We start from the raw sequence: 23,638 nt of genomic DNA on the forward strand, positions 1-23,638 counted from the left end.
AAATGGAATTACAGAGCACTACAAGCATGGATAAACAGACACTTCACTCTAACACTGTAATACTTCACTCTAGCTTTGTTTTACTTCACTCCAATGATGTGCATTGTGTATATAGTGAAGTATATTGTGCATATAGTGAACTATATTGTGCATATAGTGAAGTAAATAGCTCGACAGTAAATAGGAACTAACTATTGAATTTAAATGAAGTTTTGTACAATAGTTCATGAACGCTTGAAGTTTACAATCATGTTTTCCACATCTATGTCCATGTTTTTCTCACATTCTTTATAATGCTTTGATGTTGTTACCATGTTTTTTAATGACTCATGGTTTATTTCTGACAACATTAATGCGCTGCAATACTTTGCTCTTAGTCTTTGGAGTATTCCCTTGCTCCTTGTAGATAATCCACATTTCCAATCTTGTTCCCGCTCACCATAATAACATTACATATGTCTCATCAAAAAAACTCCACAATCTTCTGCATTTGATGTTGTTCTCCAAGACATTTTTAGCCTCTTTATGGTAACATCCTTTATTGATTTGCATTGCACGTGATAACCCATTTTTGTCAAATAATGACAAAAATACATTCTCTGCAATATATTATCATGAATAACGGAGGTAGTTCACTGTAAAGAGTATTCTAGTTCACTGTAATCACAAAATACTTCACTATATATCATGTATACTTACCACAGTTTCAGGTATGCTACCATAATTGATTGTGATGTCCTCATCACTACCATTCTTTGAATTGTCAATCACCACTATGCTTTTAGTGCTAAATCTAAAGCATATGGTGTAGTAATGTTCCGCAACACAAATTGGAAAGAACACCTACAAAGATGATAACAATTTCAGAATAAAAACAACAGTGAATATAACAAAGAATCTTTTATATTCAATATTTACCAAATCTACGTCGACCCACTTGAAATACGGAATTTGTTTAATCTCATCTTCTAGATTGCTACAGAATCTATCAATTGTGGTGTTGATGTCCCCCCCATCAGGCCGTTGTACAACTGTATACAGCTGAAAGATGAGACAAGTCAAATTTGGATATAAATAATTCACTATAGTGAACATATAGTGAAGTAAACATGCTTTATAATGAACATATACCATCAGTTCATTTTTCAAAATTTATACTATTCTTACACATAGGTATGTTGTAAAAAACATGCGCCTCGATGAAGATAGAGCCCTGTATTCTTCCATGTTATTCAAATAAGATGCCCACGCGTTGATCACACCCACTTCTACTAGCTCATGCGGCAACAGTGAACAAAATTCTCTTTTTGTTACAATTACAACATCATCATCATACAATATGTTGTCCCTGTTCAAACATGTATGTGTGTTAAGATTTCTTTTGTATATTTTTTCTTCTAAATAAGAACTATAATATAAATCTTACTCATTTAATTTAGGTGTTGTCATAATCCAAAAAAATATTTGTGACTCTTGCAAGGTAAACTTTGTTTTTGCCTGAACCATTCTTTCATAGAATGGAGATCGCAGAGCAGCGGCTTTTCTCTTCTCAGCTTTTGAACGTATTGCCATTTGTTCAATCCTAGCACTTGCCTGTCAGGGCAAGAATGAGATGAAAACTTCACTATATTGTTTATATACTTCACTTTATAAGACATATAGTTCACTGGATGTGTATTTTTACATTACTGAAATAGAAAAATAGAGCAAGTTTTACTTCACAATAACCATGTTTTACTGAAATGGAAAAAAAAGCACTACAAGCATGGATAAACAGACACTTCACTCTATAACTGGAACACTTCACTCTAACACTGGACTACTTCACTACAAGCATGTTTTACATCACTGAAATGGAAAAACAAAGCACTACAATCATAGATGACAGACACTTCACTCTAACACTAGAATACTTCACTCTAGCCATGTTTTACTTCACTGAAATGGAAAAACAAAGCACTTTAAGCATGGATGACAGAGACTTCACTCTAACACTAGAATACTTCACTTTAACCATGTTTTACTTCACTGCAATCGAAAATCAAAGCACTACAAGCATAGATGACAAACACTTCACTCTAACCCTTGAATACTTCACTCTAGTCACGTTTTACTTCACAATAAGCATTTTATCAATTCTTACAATATCCGGATCGTAAACTACTAATTCGGCTGTACGATTTTGTTCAGCTTCTTTCAATTCTGACTGAATGCATTCATCATCACCACCTATCCCCATGAACGCTTCTAATGCAGACGCAATTTGGGCATCCACATTGTCATCCTATTTTCATAACAAGAAAAGAATATCAAATATAAATACCACAATACAAATGTACTAGATATCTGTATTACCTTCAATTGTGTGTTTTGTAATCCTCCTTTAGTTAGATCAGCACAAAATTCTTTTGTCACCTGCATATAGTGATATGTATTTAATCATAAATACAAAAACTTAAAAGGTAGATATAAACAAGAAGTAAAAAAGTATTATAAATTAAAATACAGCATCATAGAAATTTTTTTAGTTCACCCTGAATCATATGTCAAGTTTTAAAACACAACAGACCAAAATCAAAATCAAATTGTTTGCATCATTCCAACACTTCAACTTACATCTTTCTTTTCCAAGTTAATATCAGGAAAAATTGATGTGCCTTCAGCCACTAGTTTGTTCTTTTCATCATAGATTTCCATCATCTTTTCCATGAGATCAATCCACTCTGGATTATCCTCTTGATCGACTTCCATAACATGTGTCATATTATCAATTAGATTTGACACAGCTTGTTCTACTCGAGCAACCTCGACACCCACCATTCTAAGGGCAGTTACTGCTACAACCTTGAAGCAATTGATGTCTTTGCTAGTTGCCGGAGCATTCTTTATACAGTTCATCATTTTTTTAATAGAAGCTGTAGCTTCCCTTATTGAACTTTTTATTTCATCATTTGAAGAAGCTTCCTCAGTTGTTGGCAAAGTATTCCCAGGAGCTTCATTAGTTGAAGGAGCTTCGGTTGTTGGAAGAGTTTTCACATGAGCTTCATCATTTGGTGGGAGAGTATTCTCAGTGGTAGAAGGGACAGGGGCAGTGACAATGATTGAATCATTATTGACATATAAAGCTTCAATGGAGACCGGGTCAATAATGCTTTCTATGTTTCCTCGGCCTATAACACCACCATTTTTGAATTCCAACTGACCTCTTTCCCTAAGAAGGGTGGTTGTCCAGTTCCGGACAGTGGGAAATCTTCGAACCACCATCCTCGTCCTGTAGACAACCCTATCAATATAGCATGCCTGCAAAAAGGTTCAAACATGGATTATAAGCTGGGACGACAAACACTTCACTCTAACACTGGAATACTTCACTCTAACCATGTTTTACTTCACTGAAATGGAAAAACAAAGCACTACAATCATAGATGACAGACACTTCACTCTAACACTGGAATACTTCACTCTAACCATGTTTTACTTCACTATAAGTTGTGCTTAAATTATAAAACTCACCAATAAGAAAGTGATGGGTCCAGTGAATGGAGTGGATTTGTTCTTTTTTTTCCAGCTATCATGTGCTGTGATTAGCACATTCAAAACATAGTTGCACCAGTTGTACTTTCTCACATTGGAAATGTTGTCTATATAGTCCAATATTCTTCCATCACAGATCCCATTTGCAGATGGTGAGATCAGCACAGAGTCCAACAGTACAAGAAAAACTTTTTTAAACAACTCACCACCATCTACATCAGTATCAAGCTGGTCTTGCAAATCAGTTGCGTAGATTGAATTTCTGTCCTTCTTCAAAGCTTTTGCAATGTTCTGCATATCATCGTTTATGTAATACTTCTTTTCAATATTTATCTTCCACTCCCCTCTTGGCAATCCTAAGGTCGCATGCACATCGTCCTCAGTGATATGCAACGGCTCATCATCAATTAACTTGATTCTTGTGCAGTTGTCTAGATTAAAATTCTCCAGGAGTGAAAATGCCATTTCTGCAGGAATACTTCTGATCTTTAGATGGACAAGCTGCCTGAATCCCATCTCTTCCAGCGCAGCTAGTTGTCTTTTGTTCATCTTCTCTATGGCATCAACTAGATTTTTAATTCCTACCTTGACAACAAGTTTCGGTCTCCTGATTTTAATATTTTCAAAATCATCCGACACCATTTTTTTCTTTCCTTTAGCCTTATTCTGCTTCTTTGCAGCAGACTCTTCATTGTCATCATTTAAACCTTTTCTCTTTGAGCCTAGAAGAAATAATACAAAAAAAATTACTTCACTGTACTGTATCACAAACACTTCACTCTAATACTGGAATACTTCACTGAAATGGAATTACAGAGCACTACAATCATAGTTTACAGACATTTCACTCTAACACTGGAATACTTCACTCTAACCATGTTTTACTTCACTGAAATGTAATTACAGAGCACTACAATCATAGATGACAGACACTTCACTCTAACCATGTTTTACTTCACTCTAACCATGTTTTACTTCACTGAAATGTAATTACAGAGCACTACAATCATAGATGACAGACACTTCACTCTAACACTGGAATACTTCACTACAAGCATGTTTTACATCACTGAACTGGAGAAACAAAGCAATACAAGCATGCACAATACACTTCACTGTAAGCAAATATTGTAGTTCACTCTAACACTGGGATACTTCACTCTAGCCTTGTTTTACTTCACTCTAACCATGTTTTACTTTACTGAATGGAAAAACATAGCACTACAATCATAGATGACAGACACTTCACTATAACACTAGAATACTTCACTCTAACACTGGAATACTTCACTGAAATGGAAAAACAAAGCACTGCAAGCATAGATGACAGACACTTAACTCTAATTTGTGCCATATACATAATATATTTCATTAAGATACTAAATAATTAAATAACTCACATTGAGGTCTATCATGAATATACTTCGACCTCTTTTCAGAATAATCAGTAGTATTTTGTTTGGAAGGTTTATCCTCCCTATTCTTCATCCTTTTCTCTGCAACATCTGCTTCATTTGTAGTAGAAGCTGTAGTTTTTTGTTTGGAAGGTCTATCTGTTGGTGCACGCAGCGGAAGAGCATGTAAATAAATCACATAATAATCAGATCTATTTAGCAGATTATTTAGACAAAATCTATTCGCGTAATTATCACATGTATCATGCTCATAACTTGAATTAATCATGCTTTAAGAATATTGAAAACCTAAAACATGCTTTTCTACGGAGTAGAATAATACCTAATTAATTCTCCAAAGAATTGAAGATGGCTAGCGACTTCTCCACGTGTAGCTTTAAGTACTAGACCACAAATCTTCTCTCTGGTTCCCGAACTGTACTCTAATATCAGTGTGGGCTGATCTTACTAGAATACTAGGACTTAAATAAAGAAGACAGAAGAAATCCTTTTTGGAATAGGACTCAAATTCGAAATCTCCTACAGCTGGGAGAGATCGAAATTTTCGAAAATTGCAATATGAGATATTGTGTAATTTCTGTCTCCTTTATTCTCCTATTTATATTAAGTTCCTTTTGGGCCCAGACAGGGATCTATGGAAGGCTTTGGATATGGGCTCATCCAATTTACTTTTTACTAATTAAATTGAACCCACAATTTAATATAAGTTATAATTGGAATATTACGAGCAGCCACTACAGAAGTAATATTGAACTCTCCCCATCCAAATCCGAAATTATAAGTAATCCGGGTTTCCGTTTATCTTTCATTTCCCGTGCTTAAGATTAATATGTCCATTAATTAATTAATGTCTGCTATTGACTTAATTAATTAACTTCTTATTAATTCCAAGAGTGGACTTAGCATGAAACACTCATTTATTATTCATAGAGTAATCATACTCCAACTAGCTAGGTTCCGAATAATAAAACTTAGTTTCGCGCTCCTCTTGAGGACATTATCAAACGAGACTCACCTCGTGCACGATTCAATATAATAGCAATCCTAGCACCGCTAGATATCGATCACCACTGCCCAATATATCAGGATAATTGGGCTACGAAAAACCCGCACCATTTGATAAGTCAAAGCAATGCATAATCAATACCGTATGCTCAATGCTAACCTACATTGATTAAGAAATAAATATTTATCAAGACCTCGCCTTTCAGTAGATAGCCCAAGGCAAGTCTTGCTGTTAGATCCGTTCAGTGCTATACCACACCAATGTCATCTTATTTCAGTAAGGCTTAGAAATATACGGACTGACATTGCAACCTTTCTCGATGGGTAGTCTAATTCCATCTAGGTTGTGAAATTCATATTTTTCTTTGTTTAGAACTGACCGTATTACCTTAAAGTGGACGACGCCCACAACCGGTCTACTAAAACAAAGACTTAGACTTTGTTAAGTTAACTTATACATTTAAACATGCATTAACATCCATTAAATGTAAAACATAACAACATTATGACAAAAATAATCTGTTTTATTCATTGGAAAATAAAATAAGAGTTTTACAGTATTCAATCACTCGAAACGTGATTTCTAGTATACAAACTCTAACAATCTCCCACTTATACTCAAAACACTTTCGAGTATACAAAATGTGCTAACGTCTAAATCTCCCACTTATACTGAAAGCGGATTGAGGTCTTGAATTAGTCGAACTCCCATTCCTTCAACATGGCTTTCATACGGCTTTACCGCTAACGCCTTCGTGAAAGGATCTGCCAGGTTGTTTTCTGACTCAATCTTGACCACTTGTATGTCTCCTCTCTGCACTATATCTCGAATGATATGATACTTCCTCTCTATGTGCTTGCTCGCCTTATGAGCCCGTGGTTCCCTCGAATTTGCCACAGCACCAGAGTTATCACAATAAACGGTGATGCGCTTGGGCATATTCGTAACCACACCTAAGTCCAGAAGGAAGTTCTTAAGCCATACAGCCTCCTTTGCAGCCTCCGAAGCGGCTACATACTCGGCTTCCATGGTAGAGTCTGCAATGCATTTCTGCTTTACACTCTTCCAAACTATAGCTCCACCTCCTAAGGTAAACACATATCCGGAAGTTGATTTTCTCGAATCCAGATCAGCCTGAAAGTCTGAATCTGTATATCCTAAAGGACAGAGCTCGGCTGCATTGTAAACTAGAACATAGTCCTTAGTCCGATTAAGGTACTTGAGTATGTTCTTTACGGCAGTCCAATGTCCTTGGCCGGGATTTGATTGATATCTTGCTACCATGCCAACAGCAAAGCAGATATCGGGTCTAGTACAAAGCATAGCATACATGAGACTACCAACTGCCGAGGCATATGGTATTCTTCTCATCTCTGCTATCTCAGATGCTGTCTTAGGACACATCTCTTGAGACAACTGGATGCCATGTCTAAAAGGTAGGAAACCTTTCTTGGCATCTTGCATGCTAAAGCGTCTAAGTACCGTTTCGATGTAAGATTCTTGGGATAAGCACAACATTTTCTTACCTCGGTTCCTAAGAACCTTGATACCGAGAATGTGTCCCGCATCACCCATATCTTTCATCTCGAACTGGCTGGACAACCAAGTTCGCACTGATGACAACATCTTTTTATTGTTTCCAATTAGAAGAATGTCATCTACATACAAAACTAAGAACACAACATTTCCTTTTTCAACCTTCTTATACACGCAGCTTTCATTAGGGCATTTTTCGAATCCAAACTTTTGAACAGTTTGATCGAAACACTGGTTCCATGATCTAGATGCTTGCTTGAGACCATAAATGGCCTTCTTAAGCTTCCAAACCATGTGTTCCTTGCCCTTCACTACATAGCCTTCGGGTTGTTCCATGTAGATGGTCTCCTCAAGACTCCCGTTTAGAAACGCAGTCTTAACGTCCATCTGCCATACTTCCCAATCCATGTAAGCTGCTATAGACAAAAGTATACGGATCGATTTGAGCATGGCCACTGGGGAGAAGGTCTCATCGTAATCGATACCTTCCTTTTGGGTATACCCCTTAGCCACTAGTCTTGCCTTGAAGACTTTAACTCGTCCATCGGGTCCACGTTTACGTTTGTATATCCACTTGCTCCCAATGGCAGTACAGCCTTCGGGTAGGACAGACAAATCGTAGACGTCTTTGTCTAACATAGATTGTAGTTCCGAATCCATTGCTTTCACCCATTCGCAATGATCGACATCAGCCTGCGCCTCTGCAAAATTCCAGGGATCCAGTACATTGCTGTCCGAGGAGTGATCCATACACTCACCCAAACCAATGTATCTATCGGGCTCATGAGAGACCCTCCCACTGCGGCGCGGCACTACAATATCTGGAGTATTAGTTGAAGTTTCTGGAATTGTTGTTACACTTGGTAATTGTTCTTGGTTAATGGAAGTTGAAACTTGAGTTAGCTCTTCTAGAGCAATCTCACTGCTGGACTTATGATTCATTACATAGTCTTCCTCTAAGAATGTGGCATGAGTGCTCACAATCACTTTCTGATCTCTGAGACTATAGAATTCATAAGCTTTCGTTCCTCTAGGGTATCCTATAAACACGCAAACCTCAGTCCTAGATTCCAGCTTAGTTGGATCCTTTTCCAATACATGAGCCGGACACCCCCATACTCTGAGATGTTCTAGATTGGGCTTACGCCCATTCCACAACTCATATGGGGTAGTAGGAACAGATTTAGAAGGTAAGACGTCTAAGAGATAGTTTGCAGAAAGCAAAGCATGACCCCAAAACGAAACAGGTAACCGTGCATAACTCATCATCGATCTGACCATATTTAATAAGGTCCTATTCCTTCTTTCAGCCACGCCATTCTGCTGGGGTGTGCCCGGCGCAGTCGTTTGGGATTCAATCCCAGCTACCGATAAATAGTCCAAAAACTCGGCACTTAGGTATTCGCCTCCGCGATCAGATCGCAGGCATTTGATACTCTTACCATGTTGCGTCTCTACTTTAGCCTTAAACTCCTTGAACTTGTCAAAAGTTTCAGACTTGTAGCGCATCAAATAGATGTATCCGATTTTCGAGTAGTCATCTGTAAAGGTGACGAAATATCGAAAACCGCCCCTTGCCTCGGTTGACATTGGTCCACACACATCAGTATGAATGAGCTCAAGTACTTCTTTGGCCCTATTCCCCTTTGATCTAAAAGATCTCTTAGTCATCTTGCCTTCGAGACAGGACTCACACTTCGAAAACGGTTCCTTCTCAAGACCTTTAATAAGATCTTGATCAACCATCGCATGAATCCTTCTTTCGTTGGCATGACCAAGTCTAAGGTGCCATAAGTACGTTTCATTCATTGAAGTTGAAGGTTCTTTTCTTTTCTTAGAAATTTTCGATGTAGCATTGAGTTCTGATTTACGTTGATTAAATTGTGTAGAAGTGATCGTGTACAGATTGTTTTCCATGATACCGCGACAGATATAAGAACCATCTTTCTTAATAACGCAATTGTCATTAAAAGAAATCGAATATCCATCATAAGACAATTTAGAAACTGAAATTAAATTTCTTCTAAAAGAGGGTATCAACAAAACATTCTTCAAAATCAAAAATCTATCACTAGAAAAACGTAAATAAACGTCTCCCACTGCAACGGCCGCCACTTTCGTAGCGTCGCCCAGCTGGACCTCTATCTCACGATCATGTAGCCGTCTTGTCACCTGCATCAAGTCAGGATCAAAACATATATGATCAGTTGCTCCAGTATCAATAACCCAAGTATGAGTAGATGTCAAAGCCAAACATGACTCGACTACTAGAGCATGGTGCATACCTGTAGCCTTGCCCTTTTTAGGACAATCTGGCTTCCAATGACCTTTCTCTCCACACTTGAAGCATTTTCCAGTTTGCTTCTTGTCACCCCGCTGTTTCTTCTTTCCCTTAGCATTGTTGACTGCTACTTGGTTCGGTGCCTTTTTCTTTCCTCTTCTAGCCTTAGAGCCAGAGGAATTAGGCGCGATACTCATCATAGCTACTTTAGCTTGAACCATAAGGTCCTCCGCCGACTGAAGTTCAGTCAGCAACTCTGCTAAAGTATAATTCCGTTTGTTCATCTCAAAGTTGAGCTTGAACTGCTGGAAGCTAGGGGGAAGACTCTGAAGGATTATAGTAACCTGGGACTCGGGATCGATCGTCCCTCCCAATACCTCAATCTGGTTGAGGTGACTCATCATCTCGAGGACGTGTTGCCTCACAGACGAGCCTTCCTTCATAGACTTCGTCATGATACTCCGAAAGGCTTGAGACTTAGCCGTTCGATTCTGAGTACCAAAAAGATTTGCGAGATTTGTCATGATCTCGGCGGCAGTTTCCATGGCAGAATGCTGATGCTTGAGTACTGATGACATAGAAGCCAACATGTAGCACTTAGCCATCTCATTCGCCTTATGCCACCGTCTATGCGCATCTCGCAATGCTTGGCTGGCACTAGCAGCCGGGACAGCTGGGCGTGGAGTAGTGAGTACGAACTTGTACTCTTTTGCTGTGAGAACGATATCCAAGTTTTGTTTCCATTCGATGTAATTTTGGCCTTCGAGTTTGTTTTCTTTGAGAATGGCAGAAAGAGGATTAAAAGACATCTTGACGAATTTTATTGCACTGCAAACAGAAGATTTTACTATTTGTCATAAACTTATGTAAGGAAATTGAGTAGATTAACCATAAAACTTTTCAAAATCTTACAACAGCAAAATTAATAAATTGTATCCTCCTCAGGAGGTTAATACGCATTAAAATTTCGACAATTTACTGGTCACAACACCGACATATCAATAGCTTCCTCCTCTGGAGGTTGACATGTCAAATGCTTCCTAAGCACGACCACCTGGTTTAGCATTACAGTATTTTATTTCTACAACACACTCCCATAACAATGTTCATGTGTTGATAACAAAATCAAGCTATCTCATAAATTCCGATTGAACCCTGAAACTCGCAATTCCTTAGGATTATTGTCCCTACTCTGTAGGTGGCGATAATATTAGGAATCACTTTCTAGTTCACTCTATTCATTATTTGAGAAGTCCGCCCTTATGAACTTACTGTTTTCGTAGGATTATTGTCCCTACTCTGTAGGTGGCGATAATATTAGAAAATCAGCTTCACAAAATTTGGCAGTCCAACCGATGGAGACCATATATAAACCATTAGTTCATAATTATCGCTTAGATATTTGGGTTATGGTTTTAATTAATTATCCTTTAGCCTTAAGGCAGATTAAGACTAATTAAATTCTGTTGGTATTTAATTTACTGGATAATTAAATCTTTTATAATCTTTAATATCTTAATATAGAAACTATTAATCTAGAATTTAATTCTCATTCATGTCTTACTATAAGATATATCTAAAATAAAATACATTATTTATAATCTTAATTAGACATGAAAAATCAAATTCATATAATTTCCAAGTTCAAGATTAGGAAGAATATCAATTATATTATTTAATGTATTCTTATATATATCATATCTTATAATAGATTCTAGATATATATTATAATTAGGAAACTATTAAATTATTCTTATCTATATCATCTAGGATATAAAATATTCATAGATATAGAAAATAATCCAAATATTCCTAAAATCTAGGGAAATCTTCCCAAAATGTTTTATTTCATTAAATAATATTATTTTTAATGATATCTATTAATTAAACAATTAAATAATCATTAAAATAATCTTTCGTCAATTTCTAGAGATTCGAGGTTGGCACGAATCTACACAACGAAGATACGAAGATATCCCCGGAGATTCTCGCCGGGACGGCGTGTTCGCCCCCCGACGACCGCCGGAAAACCCGCGCCTTACGGCGCGCTCTTCCTTCTCCCTTCTTCCTCCCGGCGGACAACCGCCGAGATTTCACCCTCCGTCGTCGTCGAGCCAGAAGGCGCAGCCAGAGCCACGACCTCCCGGCGATCTCCCACTGCCCGACGAGCTCGCGCGCACCAGCAGCCGGCGGCTGCTCTCGGTTGCGCCTCGCTAGGGCTGGGTCGGCTAGGGTTTCGGTATTAGGGTTAGGGTTAGGGTTTTGCGAAGAAGACCGGCGCCTCGGTGGTTCTCGGACGAGCCACCGTGCCAGGCTTCCTCCGTCCGACGCGTCTGGTGCCGCCTGGGCTCGCGGTCTCGATCGGCGGCGCGCGCGAGCCCCTGCTCGCATGCGCGTCGCCGCGTGATCGCACGTCCTCGGCTCCTGTCGCGTCGCATCGCGTTTGATCGGGGCCGGCTAGGGTTTGGCGGGCTTGGCCGGTGGCGCGCGCGAGCCCTTGCTCGCCGGCGCGTCGCCCCATGCCCGTCGCCCTCGGCTCCCACTCGATTGGCAACCCTCTTCGATCGATCATAGCGCAATTCGTCCCGGCGCAAGCGCCGACGAATCGCACATCTAGTTCGTTCGAATAATTCAAGTTCTATGATTCGAATGTTCTTGAGTTCAACATGCATAAACATAAAAAAAAAAAAAAAAAACACACAAGAACATGCTTCGTAATCAATCAAGACATGCATACATGAATTTCGCGAAATTTAAATCCAAATAATCAGAGCCAAAGACTGGCTCTGATACCAATTGTTGGTGCACGCAGCGGAAGAGCATGTAAATAAATCACATAATAATCAGATCTATTTAGCAGATTATTTAGACAAAATCTATTCGCGTAATTATCACATGTATCATGCTCATAACTTGAATTAATCATGCTTTAAGAATATTGAAAACCTAAAACATGCTTTTCTACGGAGTAGAATAATACCTAATTAATTCTCCAAAGAATTGAAGATGGCTAGCGACTTCTCCACGTGTAGCTTTAAGTACTAGACCACAAATCTTCTCTCTGGTTCCCGAACTGTACTCTAATATCAGTGTGGGCTGATCTTACTAGAATACTAGGACTTAAATAAAGAAGACAGAAGAAATCCTTTTTGGAATAGGACTCAAATTCGAAATCTCCTACAGCTGGGAGAGATCGAAATTTTCGAAAATTGCAATATGAGATATTGTGTAATTTCTGTCTCCTTTATTCTCCTATTTATATTAAGTTCCTTTTGGGCCCAGACAGGGATCTATGGAAGGCTTTGGATATGGGCTCATCCAATTTACTTTTTACTAATTAAATTGAACCCACAATTTAATATAAGTTATAATTGGAATATTACGAGCAGCCACTACAGAAGTAATATTGAACTCTCCCCATCCAAATCCGAAATTATAAGTAATCCGGGTTTCCGTTTATCTTTCATTTCCCGTGCTTAAGATTAATATGTCCATTAATTAATTAATGTCTGCTATTGACTTAATTAATTAACTTCTTATTAATTCCAAGAGTGGACTTAGCATGAAACACTCATTTATTATTCATAGAGTAATCATACTCCAACTAGCTAGGTTCCGAATAATAAAACTTAGTTTCGCGCTCCTCTTGAGGACATTATCAAACGAGACTCACCTCGTGCACGATTCAATATAATAGCAATCCTAGCACCGCTAGATATCGATCACCACTGCCCAATATATCAGGATAATTGGGCTACGAAAAACCCGCACCATTTGATAAGTCAAAGCAATGCATAATCAATACCGTATGCTCAATGCTAACCTACATTGATTAAGAAATAAATATTTATCAAGACCTCGCCTTTCAGTAGATAGCCCAAGGCAAGTCTTGCTGTTAGATCCGTTCAGTGCTATACCACACCAATGTCATCTTATTTCAGTAAGGCTTAGAAATATACGGACTGACATTGCAACCTTTCTCGATGGGTAGTCTAATTCCATCTAGGTTGTGAAATTCATATTTTTCTTTGTTTAGAACTGACCGTATTACCTTAAAGTGGACGACGCCCACAACCGGTCTACTAAAACAAAGACTTAGACTTTGTTAAGTTAACTTATACATTTAAACATGCATTAACATCCATTAAATGTAAAACATAACAACATTATGACAAAAATAATCTGTTTTATTCATTGGAAAATAAAATAAGAGTTTTACAGTATTCAATCACTCGAAACGTGATTTCTAGTATACAAACTCTAACACTATCCTCCCGATTTTTCATCATTTTCTCGGCATTAAGTGTTTCATCCTCCCGATTCTTCATTCTTTTCTCGACAACAATTGCTTCATTTGCTGAATCTTTATGACCTTTCATTTGTTCTATAGAAATACATAAAATTAGAATATTCTTTCTTTTCATATGCGTATAGAATCAAAAGACTGAAATTATTTCATGAAACCTTTAAGTATGTCGATTGGTACAATCTCAGCCGCAATTTCTGCCAACCTTTTTTCCACTGAAATATCAAGCATAATACAAAAAATTTTACTTCATTGTAGATAACAAACACTTCACTCTAACCATGGACTACTTCACTCTAACCACGTTTTACTTCACTCTAACCATGTTTTACTTCACTGAAATGGAAAAACAAAGCACTAGAAGCATAGATGACAGAAACTTCACTATAACACTAAAATACTTCACTCTAACCATGTTTTACTTCACTGAATTGATAAAACAGAGCACTACAAGCATAGATGACAGACACTTCACTCTAACACTGGACTACTTCACTCTAACCATGTTTTACTTCACTCTAACCATGTTTTACTTCACTGAAATGGAAAAACAAAGCACTACAAGAATAGATGACAACCACTTCACTATAGCACTAGAATAGTGTAATACTTCACAAACACTTCACTCTAATAATGTAATACTTCACTAAATGAAAAACAGAGTATGTATTTGTTAATGTAATACTTCACTAATAATGTAATACTCACGATCGGAGTCTACGGTTGTTGTTTTTCTTTTTTTCTCTCGATCAAAACCTACACAAAAAAATAGAAGTAGTTAGCTGTAGTGATTAACTGTAAGCAGATGTTCATATGTTTGAATTTGCAGAATTCTCAAAACTAACTTTTATTATAAAACTAAATTTAAATTACATGAGAAATCTAAATCATAAACTAGTAGAACAACTTGCATTTTGAAAAATCTTTCTGATTTGGATTCATTGTTCGACTATGGATGAAGGCGACGGCGATTGCAGACGCGATGGATGGAAACGGCGGCGATTGCAGGAACGAGAAGACGGCGACGATGGATGGAGACGACGGGAAGAATAGTGAAGGCGGGATCGATTGATTTGCGTAATTAAAATTGTTAACCTAATTTTATTAGAGAAATGTCCATTATACCCCCGCCTTGTATAGTGAAGTAAATTTGTGTTAGAGTGAACTGATTTCTCCTTTAAATTCGAAAAATCACATGTGTTAAAACTAGCCCTTGATTTTCTTAATCTTGTGGCTGTGATTTGTTCTCTAGTTATATACTTAAGGGGCATTTGCCACATATCACTACTCTAAATTTATATATATATATATATATATATATATATATATATAAATAAATACTTTTGATATTTACAGTCTTTCCTCAAAAAATTTGAATTAATTTTATAAAAAAATTTGTACAATACAATGTTTACACCTATTATTTATGAGTTATTTAAATATTAACTTTAAATACAATACTTTAAATTATTTCATTTATAAGAGAATCTAAATACAGAATTACCAATTATCGAATTTTATCATCATTAATATTCTAATTTTAAAAGTAATTTTACATATGACTAAATAAAAATTAATAATAGTACTCCACAAAGCAATAAATTAAAGTAAAAAGAAAAACTGAAAAGAAATCGACATAAAATTAAGAATTAAGGTGTTAAGTATTTAAAGTTTTATATTTCCAAGAGGATTCAAATCATTTAATGACTTAGTCTCTTCATTGTACTACATTTATATGTAAGGGTATGTCTCACAAATTTGATACTTTTGAGACTTACTAATTTCGAGTAAATCAGCATTGAGTGTAGAATTTTTTATTAATATTTTATGTTTTATGGCTGGCCACAGCCATTTAACATAAGATGACAAAGAAAAAGGTGAGCAGGCCATTGCTTTAGCAAAATTGGATTGACATGCTTAGTTCCAACTCAATCATACTCACTTTTTTTCCCATTTATTTATGTATTTGGATATAATTAATATATACACAATGTTTTTCTGTGTGTGCTGAAATCTTGGTCCGACATTCACGCTACCTTCAATATTTAACTTGACACTTATTATTAATCTGAGCATTTTGTAGTTAATGTAACAATGGAGTATATATTTAACTCTGAAGAATTCATGATTCACTGTACAAAATCATTTTGTCCATTGTCTTTTTCTGGAAAGCAAGCTTCGATTCGGACTGATTTCTTTTACCCTTTTGAGATATTCCATAGATAAATGCTCAAGAACATTAAACATATACTACTATGTTGAGTAGTTAAATATTGTTATTACATATATATAATTAATTCTATGTTTCAAGTATTAGCTGTTGGCTGGGGCATCTTCCTGCAAGTAGCTTCTCTTAATTAACAGGATGAATTAACAAATTAACAAATCCTAAATGGATGTAATTTGAAAAATACATGTTCATTCGGATCAACAATCAACATAAATGTTTTGCTAGCTTTTGAAAGAATTAATCCATTTATTTTCATAATTGAGGTATTTAATTATTGTTTCCCATGGTTAAACATATGACTGAAACTCAAAATTTAGATATGTTTGATTTATGCTTAGTTTGTAATTGTGGTCATAAATATTCTTCCATCAAGTTGCACACGTTGTTGTAATCTTGAGATAAGTTGTTACAAATGTATTGAGTAATTAAGAACAACAAATATAGTAGTACTAATCAAACAATTATTTGGTGGAGACAGCATAATTAATGATAGAGTAATGATAAACAACCAAATTTTGTACAACCAAAACAAGATTATATTAGCTATTTTGATGTGTTAATTAAATAATAAAATCATAAATATAGTTAGTTAACAAATTAAAACCAATTTATTAGTCTTTGGCCTCATTTTCAATTTTTTATTTTTATATTTGAATTATTTTTCATTATTTTTCAAATTTGAATTAAAGTATGCATTAATTATATTTTATAGTTCAAAAAAATTTAAAAAATTATACTCAAATACCATAATATTATGCACATTCCCTATACAATATATATGTATATACTATTTAATTAAATGTATAAATAAATTACTTTTTTTCTCAAATAAACCAATTTTTGGTTGTACAAAATTTGATTGCATAGACTTATTGTTAATGATATGTCTAATTCGATTTGAACATGTCCGCCTATAACTAAACCTCCTTATGAGATGTCAAGATATTTCCGTACGTGACATGACCCATAAAAAAGTCAAGCAATCAATCCCATCAACCAAATAATATTGTCAATATGGTAGTCACATGCATAGGAATGTCAATTGGGCAAATCCGTTCGGGTTCGGGTCAATCTACTCGGGATGTCGGGCTATTTAGGTGCGGGTTATTCGGGTTGTTAATTTTTCGGGCTATAAATTTTCGGCCCTAGCCCTAACTTTCCGGGTTTCGAGCTAATCCACGGGCTATTCGGGTCAAAAGTGATCTTATGTGTTACTTTCTATCCAATCCAATATTCGAACTTGTAAAAAAATAAGTACAAATTATCGCAGATAGTAAAGTATTATCAAAGTGATCAAGAGAAATAAAATAATAACAATTGAATATTGAAACAAAATACATAAACATATCGCTAAGTAGTAGAACACGTGAATTTTACTACAGTTAAATGGAAATTATGCATTTATAAGGAGTTCAATGACATTCTTAATTATATACCCAAAAAGTAAATTCTGAGTAGTTAAAAAAGATAGAATAGATAGCAGTATGTCAAAAATAAATTCTATGGAGTTGAATGATATTCTTCTACATCAATAACGTTTGAAGCTTCAACCGGATCATTCTCTTCGAGAGCAAAGACGTAATGCGACATTTAATATGAGTAAATATTAATAACATCTATATTCCATATAACCATAACTTTCAATTTGAGAGAGAATACATAATTACCATATATACTTCATATCAATGCTGCTTTAATATTGTACAGTAATTATCATATATACTTCATATCAACATTGCTTTTAATATTGTAATTACCATATATACTTCATATAAGTATATAACCCAAAATTTTAATTATATTTTTATTTTAAATGCTCAACCCATGGGCTAACCCGCAACCCACCCGAGCCAGCCTGCATAACCCACTGACCTGAACGGGTCAGCCCGTGTAGCCCTATTATATATTTGAGTTATGATTTTTCGGCCCTAACCCTATGATTTTACCGGGTTATTTGGGTCGACCCGCGTGTTTCGGGCTAAATTGACATCCCTACGCATGCATATAATAAAATTGTACCTTCACATATAGATTTCATAAAGGGGTGATGCCTTTAGTCAATTGAATTATTTGAGTTTTGATTAGTATTCTAAGAATATGGTCATCGACGTCCCGATTTTTAACGGTGCATGTTCACACTTCACAAAAATATTCACTTTTATTTATAAAAACTAATATTTTAAATAATTAAGCATACAACAAAAACGAACTTAGACATGTTTTTGTCTTGAAGAAAAATGTAAAACTATATTTGTAAGCATTAGGACCTTATATTATGGATAAAATGAAATGGAGAAATAGGTTGGGGAAGCAAAAGTGATTCCCCCTGTATTTTCTGTCGAATGAGCCCAACCACTTAGTCAGTCAGGTGTGCTATGAAGCGGACGCACAACCCTAGTGCCACATCATGTACACACGTAAATTTTAATTTTCTTTTATACATTTTTTTATTTATTGTTTCCTTTTTCTTTCCCCTTAATTTCTTTTAATTTTTTTTTTGTTTTAATTTTCCTCTTTTATTTCCCATTATTTTTTATTTTCTATTCAAAATAAATATTGTGCGTGGTAGTGGTTTTAATTTTATATTATCATATGTTTTAATTTTATTATAATATTTTTTTTGTAAAATTACTATAATTTTACAAATAATTTTTTCCATTTAATTATTTGTATTGAAATAAAAATATAATACGAAAATTAAAATACACTCCTATAAGTTACTGTATATACATTTGTCGAAAAAGTAAATTTATAATAATAGAATCTATAGGAAAGTAAAAGTCAGGAAGCCACATAGTAAAAGAAGCTTGAAATAAGATTAAAAAAATGAATGACACATACATAGACAAAGGGAAATTGGGAAAAGCACCGTATAATGGATGGGGTCTTACTAACCATATGCAAAGGTTTAAAAATGATGCTCTATGTCATCACTCATTGACTTTCATAATCGAGTTATAATGTCTAGATATTTGGTAGCGCATACTATCAAATACTAAGTGTAACAAATATCTAAATAGTGTAAAATAAGGTTTCGGAAAAGATGGGTGTACAAAATCTTTCACAAACCAAATATGTGAATGTGAGATTTTGATTTTGGTTAAATAATCCCGATGGTATACTCCGTATGTAATTGCATTTGATAATTATATTTATAACAATCATGAATTGGGGGAAAAGTTTATCACATTGGGGGAAAAGTTGATAGTTCTGTTTGGACTTTGGAGACATTCAGCCAGAAATATATTACTAGCAATAAAATATAGTATTAAATGAAATTCCAGTCCATCTAAGTTGGGTGAGACTTGAGAGGGTCAGAACTCCGGTAACATCCCCAGCAAAAATAAAGCTAGTGGCCGACAATTTGTTCCTTCCCTCACATGCAAACAAATTCTACATTTTTTCCCACACAAGTCCCTTTCCCTCCCATACACTAAAATCCAGTAATATGTTTGGTGTTTGGTTAAGTCAAAGTTAATGTTTTTCATTGTAAGATTCAATTGATCTAATAGTAGTAATTTTACTACTAATCCAGATTGTTTTGAGATTCCATATCGGTCACTGTCTATTGATTTAAACATATTCAAATGATTCTAACATTAACTTGTTTCAAAATTATTTGAGATTGAAAGAGTCTAAAATTAATATTATCATAGAAAAAGACTAAGATTCATAAGTTAAAACTATTTCTAACGGAATTTTATCTCATAAAGTATCATTCCATCACATTAGACTCATCTCCAACCATACATTAAAACTCATTTTTTTATGTAGAAAACTTCTCCAATCATATACTAAAATCAAATTCATATTTAGATTTTTTTATATAACAACACTAAATATGGTGCTACTACAAAAAATTATAAGATCTTGCAAACTAGCCTATTATTATTAGGGGTGTCGAAACGGGTACCCGCGGGTACCCGCACCCGATTTAGCCCATAAACCCAGTCCCGATACCCGTCTCGCTACATATCGGGTAGTCCCGATACCCGAGTCGGGTATCCCGCACCCGACGTTGCGGGTACCCGACCCGAACATGTATTTTTTTTTATTTGTATATTTTGATATTTAATTGTTAAAAGTTAAAATGTGTATACGAGTACATAGTATATAATATATAAATGTGCTACTGGACCTGCTATACTGCATAATAGGAGTAATATATACTGTGTGTACTACTGTATGCATACTTACTAATGAATTACCTTAAATCCATTAAAGATTTGGAATGGAAAAATAAAAAATGAAATATACTGCGATGTATGCGTGTGTTGGAAAGACAAAAAGTGATAGCAATAGAATGGAAAAACGAAAAATATACTAGTAGAATAGAAGAGAGAAGAGGAGATTTAAAAAACAAACCCAACCTAAACTAAAATGCTGAAATTAATTAAAATATAAATTAAAATGCCATATAGTAATCAGGTGCATCGGGTATTTCGGGTATACCCGCACGGGTATCGGGTATACCCGTTACCCGCAAAACTCAAAATTATAATACCCAACCCCGACCCGTTTCCCGTTATCGTCGGGTAGCGGGTACCCGATACCCGGCGGGTATCGGGTCGGGATACGAATTACCCGTTATCCGCTACCCGTTTCGACACCCCTAATTATTATAATCTAAGAATCCAGTAAATTATAACTAAATTTTCCACTATTATCGAAGTACGAAGAATATGTTCTAGTTGCAATGTTATTTGATTGTTCTTATTGTTGAGCTCTTTTCTGTAAAATGCGTCTCTTTCGCTTGAATTTTAGCTATTTATTAAGATGATATACACTAAAAAAATGAATTTGGTATAAATGATTGAAGATGACATTTTAGTTAAAAATCTCAATAAAATGCATTTTATCCATCATTCCGTATAAACTAAGATAATCAGTTATTAAACACTTAATTAAATTAATTCACTTGTTATAAGAGCAAGATTGAGATTTATAATTGAATATTGATTTATCGTGATATTCTCTTCGTCCTAAAAAAAAATAATAGTCTTCATTATTTTGTTTTTGTTATTGTTGTATTAAATTTTTTTAGAACTATTGCTTTTTAGAAGAGGCTAGTATCCGATTTGACTTGTGTCGAATCGAATACTCCCGAAATACACAAGTTACAAATGAAGTTGGTCATTTTGCTGGAAATGCATTCAGAGATTTGGTAGAAAATGTTATTCTACACAGAGATTTAAAAATAGATAAATAAAAAGGGACATAAATGAAGAGAGGAAAAAATGCATTAGTTAATTAATTATGAGGACTTGAATTTCTTCGTGAGGTGCTCCGGCGACGAGGCGGCGGAGGAATCGTCGGAGCTGAAGTAGACGTCCACCACCCCTTTGGGGCTGCCGGGGAGCTTCCTCTTGTTACACGAGTATAAATAGCCGTCGCCGGTGGCCACCTCCTCGATCAGCTTACAACAACTCTCCACCTTATCCTGTTCCATTATAATTATATCACACTCTCAAATTAAATCACAAAACAACACCAATCAATTGCAGTCTCCAAATTCATTTCGCTACCTTGTCGATTCCGAGAATTCCGATGAGCTGATCGTGATAATCGACGCCGATTGTTGGCTCGACGCTGCTGATTACATACAGCATTGTGGCGGTCGCCAATGCAGACGGCGGATAGCTCATGAATCTACAGTCTGCAGATCGATTCAATGTTCAAACCGTAAATACGCAGAAATTGAAGAGAGAGAGAGAGATGGAGAGAAGATGTTTAAGTACCAGAAAGTAGAGAGAGAAGAAGGCAATGACATCTCCTAAGAAAGTGTCTGCAGATCTCGCTGAAGAGCCCTAACTTTCTGGCGATGCAGTCGAGAAACGAAACTGGAGTAACCGGATTCATCTTCCAATCGAGAGTGGAAAGGACTAAAATCTCCATCCTCTGAATCGTTTTCGATTCGAAAACGTAATCGGTCTCTTCCACCACCTGCGATTCCGATCTCAACAATCAATCGCATACACACAGAGAAACAGAGAGAGAGAGAGAGAGAGAGAGAAAAAAGTCGAATGTATACATACTTGGAGATCGAGGAGCAGGGGAACGTGAGTCTCCTCCACTTTGGCAGCCAAGGAAATGCAGGCAACAGCAGTCAATTGCGCCATCCATGGCTTCTCTACACGAGATTCAGAGCTATTTTGAAATCGATCGAAGTAGTTAACCGCAAGCACCGCAGTGAGCGCGGAGAAGGAATAGTAGCGAACAACTTTAAGGATCCAGCCAACCGCCTCGGCTCTCGCCGTAGCCGGGATTTTGACGAGCGGTTGGTGGTCCTGCTCTTTGCGCAGTAGAGAGGCGAGCTCGTCGTCGTCGTCGTAGTTAAAGTGAGGGGTATTATAGTAATTAGAGATGGTGTGATTGTTATCGGAGTCCCAATAGTATTCCTCCTCATCGCAGTGGAGGGCGATTTGAGGGGTTAGATGATGATGAGAAGGCATCTTCTTCACTCATTCTCTACTCAAACAGAGATGATGCCTTGAGATAACCATGAGTGAGAGTGAAATGGATTAATGAGTGATTGTTTGCTCAGTGGTTTTGCAGCTGTCGTGCGCCAATTTATATAAACGAAAATATAGCAACTAGCCACCATCCACAAAATATTGTCCATGTTTAGAGCACTCCCAATGGTTTGGGGATAAACTCCCTTATTTCTCCCTAACTCCTGCCACATTAGCGTCACATCAGCACTAAAATTTATCCCCAGTTTTTAGCCAACTTTTAGCCAACCTCTGCAATGGTTTCTCCCTTATTTCTCCCTTATTTCTCCTTAACTCAACATTTCATTTTTACATCATCACTAATTTAATTGTTTTATTTTTATATATAATAAAGCTAGCTTATTTAATTTATAAGATAAAACAAATAATAGTAATAAAGTTCGTTGTATTAAACACGGGTACACATTACAACGAAGAAAATTAAAAAAAAAAAAAAAAAAGTACACGAATGGAAAAAAAAAATCAAAAAAAAAAATTCAAAGAAAAAAAAATTCAAGGGCGGTGGGCGCGGTTTCTATTTGCCCACAATTCTTCGATGATATCGTGTTGTAGTGCTTGATGGGCCTCCTTCTGGTGTATGTCCATGAACGCCTGGAACCGTTCATGTTCGTTGTGCGGTACACCCTAGCGGGCGGACTCGGTTGAGACACCGTGACTCGATGATGCAACACTTGGGTCGTTGGTGACGTCGAGGACGCCTTCGTGTTCATCATCGATGATCATGTTATGCATGATGATGCACGCATACATGATATCGGCAATATCCCCCTGGTAGAAAAAGCGCGTCGGGCCCTTTACCAGTGCAAATCGCGATTGGA

General features: G+C 36.1%; 2 protein-coding genes across 2 annotated transcripts; both read right to left on the reverse strand.

Annotated features, from left to right (window-relative positions):
• Positions 1 to 449: 449 nt before the first annotated feature.
• Positions 450 to 4,083, reverse strand: LOC148927364 (uncharacterized). The gene is made up of 9 exons (XM_089056567.1): positions 3,514 to 4,083; positions 2,617 to 3,300; positions 2,356 to 2,415; positions 2,144 to 2,284; positions 1,427 to 1,593; positions 1,168 to 1,348; positions 919 to 1,041; positions 700 to 843; positions 450 to 599 (listed from the first exon to the last, which is right to left on the reverse strand). Exons 1-9 carry the CDS (start codon positions 4,081 to 4,083, stop codon positions 450 to 452), a joined length of 2,220 nt encoding a protein of 739 aa, XP_088912693.1.
• Positions 4,084 to 21,425: 17,342 nt separating this feature from the next.
• Positions 21,426 to 22,856, reverse strand: LOC125196364 (cyclin-D3-3-like). Its single transcript, XM_048094858.2, has 4 exons — positions 22,344 to 22,856; positions 22,047 to 22,251; positions 21,834 to 21,964; positions 21,426 to 21,748 (listed from the first exon to the last, which is right to left on the reverse strand). The coding sequence occupies exons 1-4, from the start codon at positions 22,758 to 22,760 to the stop codon at positions 21,563 to 21,565; spliced, it is 939 nt and encodes a 312-aa protein (XP_047950815.1). The 5' UTR covers positions 22,761 to 22,856; the 3' UTR covers positions 21,426 to 21,562.
• Positions 22,857 to 23,638: the final 782 nt, after the last annotated feature.

Source organism: Salvia hispanica, chromosome 4 (genome assembly GCF_029641045.1).
Source record: "Salvia hispanica isolate PSC_SH4W2 chromosome 4, Shi_PSC_v1, whole genome shotgun sequence".
Classification (NCBI taxonomy): domain Eukaryota; kingdom Viridiplantae; phylum Streptophyta; class Magnoliopsida; order Lamiales; family Lamiaceae; genus Salvia; species Salvia hispanica.